A 6,821-nucleotide genomic window follows, 5' to 3' on the forward strand; every position below is an offset into this window, starting at 1 on the left:
AATGTTTTTTTTTTCCCTCAGATTCAGCTAGACATGATGCAGAAGCTCTCGAAAATTCTGCGTCTGAGCTCCGAGCTTTGCAGGACAAAGCAGTAGAAGTTTCTCAAGTAAGAACTGAAAAGATTAATACTTTGTAACTTGTTGTTTTTTTAACGTCAAATTTAATCCATACCTGCGAACATCGTACAAACTTCTCTTGCATCTCCACGGCATGTTGCTCCAAACACCGCTTTCTAATTCGTGCTTCGTTCAGAAAAGTTTCCTTATTCTCAATACCTCCTTTCAGCTCCTTTTCCTCAACGGAAATCTGTAAGAAAACATAAAATATGTTAAACTAGAAATGAAAGCAGTGACACAGTGATGATGTGGGTTCGCAATCTTTCTGCTCGTGAAATATTCCATAACCACTATGACTACGTCTCGAATGAGTGTCATCGAGACTACAGTCAAGATAGTTCGTTTCCAGGTTGGAGATGACTCTGACGAGCTTCTTGCGCAGCTCCAGGAGAGCTAGAATGATCTCGAAGGGAGTGGGGTTGTCTACTCTCTCGAAGGCAAAGAAAGTCTTGGCTCTTTGCGATTGCTTCCAAGATGAAGTCTTTGAGGCTGTCATAGCTAGCGTGAGGATCACTGCTAGTTCTTTCATCCATGCGGAGGGATTGCTCAGGTCTGAGCTGACACGGAGGCCAATTCAAGCTCAGTCGCAGCGAGCACCAAGGTGCCGGTCAATGCTTGTCTAGCTACAAGGCAAGCCAAAGACCAGCACTTTGAACAGCGCGCGTTTTGGCTCGAGGTAGAGGGCAGTGATCAGGAGCTCGTGGTAGAGGGCGAGGCCGTGGATTTGCACACATGCCATTCCCTCAAGCAGGTACATCCACTCAACTGGCTACAGGAAAGAAAGGACCGAAAGGAGGGACACCATAGCAAGTGGTTTGAGCGGATGGGTCAGGGCAAGTAGCAGCAAATGCCAATGTCCAGTGGTGCGAATCTCCTCATGAGAACATGCACAGCAAAATGGGGGAGCCTGGTCGAGGTCGCGACCACAAACGTTTTCCTCCTGGACGATCTTGCTAATTGCGTATGCCGTCTCTATCGACTGGAGGTTGATGCCCGTAGCTTTTGCATTGGTCACAGTACATGAGAAAGAATTTGTTTGAAAGAATTTGTTCGGACAAACATCAAAGCCGATGTGAGGAGAGGAGGCAATGGCTCAAGTACTCGAACATGTTCCACAGAAAGTTCCTACAGAAGAGAGGAGACGCAAAGACAAGTTTAACAAAGAGAAAACTTCTCAGTCAAGCAGGACTGGAAGAAATTGACTGCCGAGTTTACACAAAAAGCCCGTATTAAACATGACTAATTAAATCGATTGAAACCTGATTTGTAAGCTTTAGGGTTTTGTGTGTTAGGAATCCACGTTCAGTTGCACTAGACGGCTGCAAGAAATCACCTTCCATTAGATCGCCGCTGTGGAGCTCGACGCAATGCCACCCGACGACCCAGCGGCGGCTGGGGCATGGGTTGCTTTTGATCCTGAGGCGACAATCGGTGCCAAGCCGATGATCGATGCCGAGGCAGTGATTGCTGATGTGGAGTAAGTAATGCATGGATTGATCTCCTAGAATTCCAATTCCAATTTCTCTTCGTATGCGCAGTACCAATGTTGACTGGACGAGAGCTTGGGTGCGGAGTGACGGTAGAGCTCCGTTTGAAGAACGAGAGCTGTTTATCTATCCAAGGCAAGTCTTGTGTGTAAAATTTTGGTTCTTTCCTCCTCAATGGTCTAGTATGTGCACAGGGCAAGGGGCACTCTCTTTGCCAGGAAAGGAAGCAGTCGAGTGTGGGCGAGCGTGAGCACTCACACACAGCTCACCGTTCGAGTTGAGGTCGAGTCTGACTGTCGTCTTCCAAAATTTCGACCGGCATATCAACTTGTCAACGACGTGAAAAGCATCATCGAGTTATATTTCTCAAGGCAAGCTGTTTTCTCAAAGGGGCTGCAAATTCACATCAAGATCCATGATTATGAAGGGTATGTGTCTCTTTGGATGCATAATCTTCATCCTCGTGCCTCTGTGGTTTTTGGTTTTTTTTTTTGGAATTTCAGGAGTGTCATTGATGTTTCTTTACTTGCTGCTATAGCTGCTCTTTTATCCTTGGGAGATCAACGTCTTACTGAGACAGTGAGTCCACAACAGTTTTCTAGAGTTGATTTAGATTGAGCATTGATTTTCAGATCATACATGATGTCCCAGTTGCCATTACTTTCGGATTTTTTACCTATGGAGGGCCAGTTGTAAGCTATTTCATTTTTCTTTTCTTTTGTTCTACTTGATTGTGATGTATTTCTATGTTCTACTTACAGGTAGTAGATCCAAGTAGACGCGAAGAAGCTCTCATAACAGGGTCTTTGACACTGATTGTGACACAAGCCGGAAAACTCCTTTTCCGGAAGAAAGAAGGGGTGGTGAAGTGGAGCGAACTACTTTGGCCTGTTTTACAGTCCAGGGTTGCGGATGTTTCACTTCTGAAAGAATGGGTATGTTTTTCAGCTTTTTGTTCTTTCTGATGATCAAAGACTATATGTTTTTGTAGGTTGAGAGGCAGGAAAGTCTCCAGAACTTCTACAAGACCAAGGAAAAGCCTTTTGCAGGGTTCATAGGCGTACAGAAAACCTGGTATGGTTCATTTCATCATTTTCAAATGAAACTGAATGGCAGTCTTGGAATCAGGAAATACACGCCCAAGAGATTGACCACACCTCGTACCAAAAGGTTGGATCTATTCGCTCAACACTCAAAAGTTACTCGACTGATTGGAATTTTTTTTTTCCTTTCCAGCCATATCAGCCTGGGTATAGCAGCTCGACAACTTCCTCTTCCACTCCCTTATTGGGCGCGTGAGCGCAATGAGTCGGCTGGTGAACATGTGTCCATTCGAAGGATTGATGCCCTCGCACTCCGTCGTCTCCAGCTGGAACAGCGTAAGTAAACTTTGTTTTCGTTTTGTTTCTTAACACATTGGGAACTAATTCTAGGACGAAGGGTGAGAGGTAGTTCTAAACTACTGAAAATTACAATATGCTTTTCCAATGGGAGAACTCCAGCTGGTGGACAAACGAGCCTGGGTTTTGAGTTTGCCCACCTGCTGGTGAGTCGTGGTATTAGTTATGGATAGATTATTTCTGATATTTTAATCATAGGGTGCTTTCATTGAGAGAGATTACGTGGGGGACGCGTTAGTGACATCAAGGTCACTTGTAGGGGACCTAGTCTGTTCATGGGCACCCCTTCGGCCAAAAAAAGAACACCCCTGGGATTTCTTACGACGTTTTGAGACAACAATGAGAGAACACTATCCGAAAGAAAGCATTTTTCAGAGCTTAACCGACGCAAAACATTGGTTGAAAAAAGAGGAGAAGTCTATGAGGGTAAACATCGATACATTCAGGCTATTCTATTCTGTACTCCTTTCTTTTTCTTTTTCGGTTAACAGAAGGTACTTGAGAAAAGCAAGCGGACTTCAAAGCCAGGAGATGACTTGCCTTTTGAGCTGTGCACACGGGATGTAACAGTTATTGGCTGTTACATCCCTTTTGTCATGGAGGAGCCAAAAGGATATGATCCCCCAGGAGAATGGGGAACTGAGGAGGAGGTTTGGTTTCTTTGTTTGTAACATAAAGCTAACACGTGAAATTTGCAGGAAGATAAGAGGGAGAAGGAACTACTAGCTTTGATGTTTTATCCAAAGCTAAAAGATGAAATTTTGACGACGATGCTGGAGCCTGGTTTGAAGTTGTTTGAAGTTCACTTTGGCCAGAAGATTGGGAACGGCTGGACTTGTTTCTACAAGAGGCGAGACACCCTGAACTGGGAGAAGAAGAAACACAATGTTTGCAGTGTGTGAATAATGATAAAAGCTAAACTACTTCTTATTTCTCTCTCGTTTTTATAAGAACCCTGGGTATGAAGATTATTCTAAGAAGATCACAATATGTTAATATGATATTTATTAAAGAAGAAATCTTCTCGCTCAAAAAAAGAAATGGAGAGATTTCTCTGCTCTATTAGTAGTGCATTTCCTCTTCGTCATCTTAGTCATTATCATCCCAGAATGCTAATTGCGCACAAAGTGGCTCTCTATTTGCACCACTAACTGTGAGAAGGAGTTCCACATCAGCGAGAAGGAAAAGAAGGAAAAAGAGGCAAACATGGGATTCCAAGAGACAATATCAGGAGCAAGAAGACCATCAAACATCGCTATTACTTTGGCCAAACGCCTGGTTTCGGCACAATGCATTAGGCTAAGGGGCTCCTCCGCCCGCTCAAGATTGCCATGGCTAGCATGCGCAACCAGCAAGATTGTCCAGGAGAAGACCATGAGGTAAGTGCTGTCCAGCACTGGAGCATGGAGTTCCTGGAAATCCGCAAGTACCAGAACTTGGTTGTGAAAGAGATTGCCATGGTTATGCATTGGAGATCCTCTACTATCTCGGGGGATAATGATTCCATAACTATCTTTTTCTCCATATTAAGTTTAACATGGTACTCAATTTAGACAAGAATATTCCCTGAGGAGGCATTCACTTGGGTCGTTTTTCCAGGCTGACTGAAATGTGAGCTCTATGTTGTCCACGAGAAGCAGTATGCGGTGGTGAGCTGGATGAAGCCTCTTGAAGTGATGAGCATCACTTGGCAACATCACAGCTTGAGGCATCGCTAGACAATTGGTACAGCTGCTTGAACAAGCTTGTCACAAGCAAGATATGCGGCTGGGTGCAGCTGTGTGTGATGCTGTTTGAGGATGTCAAGGACTCTGCAACTTTCTTGGCTGGATTGTCGACTCCTAGTTGTGGTATTCCAACAGAGAGCATGGAGCCAAACCCAACCCACAAGATTTTTTTATTTAGTAAGGCCCATGATCTTCAATCAAATCACAGAGAGAGCATTGAGCCAAATCCAACCCACAAGATTTTTTATCTAGAGAGGGCTGATCTCTAATCAAATCACAAGACACACCAAAGAGAGTAAGGAAGAGCCAAATCCAGCCCACAAGATTTTTTATCTAATGAGGCCTACAATCTTTGCTTGAGCATCTTGTGTAAAAGGATATAGATGTGTTGAAGAAGATATTGTGGGTTGTACCATGATTTCTTTTTTAGCATCAAAATTAGTTCATATAAAACTTATGATCATTGTTACGCAAAATTTGGTTATAGGCTTCTTCAAGCTTTTGGTTCTTTGAGTTTTCATGTTCATTGTTTCATTTGTTAGAAGTTATTGAGGAAGGCATTTTAGCTCATTAGGTTTGATGTTAAAGTTGGCTTTTGCATTTAGCAATCATTGGTGATGATTGACTATCATTTAGGATAGTTGATTATCCTTGTTAAAAAGTTTTGCTTGATTGTTATTAATATAGAATAAGTTGCTGTTATTTGGGATGGTGGATTCTGCATATCTCCTTTTGATGGGATAATTGATGATATTTCATGATGGTTAGTTATTCTTTTTAATGGCTTATGGTTTTTTGCAATACCATATATTCTTTGTGGTTTGCTTTGAATTAGTCTCTTGGGTTTGAAACATCAGTAGGATGTTGCTAACGCTTGTTTGAGCAACTCTGGTTCCTTAGTATTGTTGATTGGAATTTATTCAGATTGGCTTTTGTGATAGTTAACATGAATGGGTGTTTGTTGGTTTTACCGCACATTCTATTCTATTAATTATTGCTCGAGTTAGTTCTGATAGATTGGGATGTTATTTCCTTTGGTGATACATTCGCGAGTATTGTGTTTATCAGTTAATGATACTTTGTGTTCTTTAAGTTATTTTTAATAAGTTGTTTGGCTTACTATTTACCATCTTCAGTAGTTAAGTTTCATCATTGCATTTCCTTGATGATATCCTTGTTATTGAATTTTGTTGGATGGTGATTCTTATGTTTAAGTTATCATTCAATAAACTAGTATTATAGTACAGGAACCACTAAGATCATCAGAATTGGTACGTGGAACATTTGTGTTCTAATTTAAGATTTATTCACTGATAATTAAGTCTCTAAGATATCATTGTCTCTGACTTTGATATTGTCCATTTATTGATTTTTCAGTTTGGGCCAATATAGGCAAATTAGCTTTGGCATTTCGTGTGTATGGTGAAATATATAGTCATAGGGTAGCTACTGTCGATTGGTCACATAACTCGCCTCTCTATCGATGTTCCTTATTCCGTTCAAAAGGGTGTGACCGTGTAAACAACTTTAACTGCCTATTTACAATAGTCTATCTAAACCTTACTAACAGGTTTGGTTTTTTTGCTCATGAGGGTTGGGGCCTTTGGCTTCTCTCTCTATGTCCCTGCAGGCAGGGGCATATCACACTTTTGTAAGCTGGGTGACAACCAAAGCAGCAAGGGTGGATAACTCCGTTGGTCATTTCCTTGTCAGCGACGGCCGGAAGGTGTCTGAGTGGGTAGCGCATCTGCATTAGACAAAGAGGTTGCCTCTTAACTCATTTAAGTTGGTGCATTTCTCGTGTGATCATCATGAACTTTTTCTGGAGTTGTTTCGTTGGCGGTGGTCTAAACTCGAATATACATCAACGAGGACGTCGATCTTCCCTAGGGGGGGAGAGTGTCGTGAATGTAGCTTCGGGTATCGAAAGTTATCTGTTGGCCAGTCCTTACAGACATTTTTTCCTTACTGCCATGATGCAAGAGGTTGGTATTATTGATTCCCTTTATCAGCCCCTCTTGTTCAAGTGTTAGTAAATTGGGCTTAGCACTTGTACTTAGCCAAATGGACATAAGGTAGGAACTCCTATG

At 42.3% G+C, this 6,821-nt stretch overlaps 1 protein-coding gene across 1 annotated transcript; it reads left to right on the plus strand.

The window, feature by feature from the left end:
- Window positions 1–473: 473 nt before the first annotated feature.
- On the plus strand, window positions 474–3,906 carry LOC9656058. The gene is made up of 15 exons (XM_024661858.1): window positions 474–718; window positions 805–868; window positions 1,011–1,133; window positions 1,461–1,594; window positions 1,799–1,975; window positions 2,108–2,183; window positions 2,237–2,296; window positions 2,366–2,539; window positions 2,596–2,678; window positions 2,733–2,774; window positions 2,841–2,983; window positions 3,038–3,150; window positions 3,203–3,430; window positions 3,496–3,654; window positions 3,703–3,906. Exons 1-15 carry the CDS (start codon window positions 474–476, stop codon window positions 3,904–3,906), a joined length of 2,025 nt encoding a protein of 674 aa, XP_024517626.1.
- Window positions 3,907–6,821: the final 2,915 nt, after the last annotated feature.

The sequence above is a fragment of the Selaginella moellendorffii genome, unplaced genomic scaffold, assembly GCF_000143415.4.
Source record: "Selaginella moellendorffii unplaced genomic scaffold, v1.0 SELMOscaffold_86, whole genome shotgun sequence".
Taxonomy (NCBI): domain Eukaryota; kingdom Viridiplantae; phylum Streptophyta; class Lycopodiopsida; order Selaginellales; family Selaginellaceae; genus Selaginella; species Selaginella moellendorffii.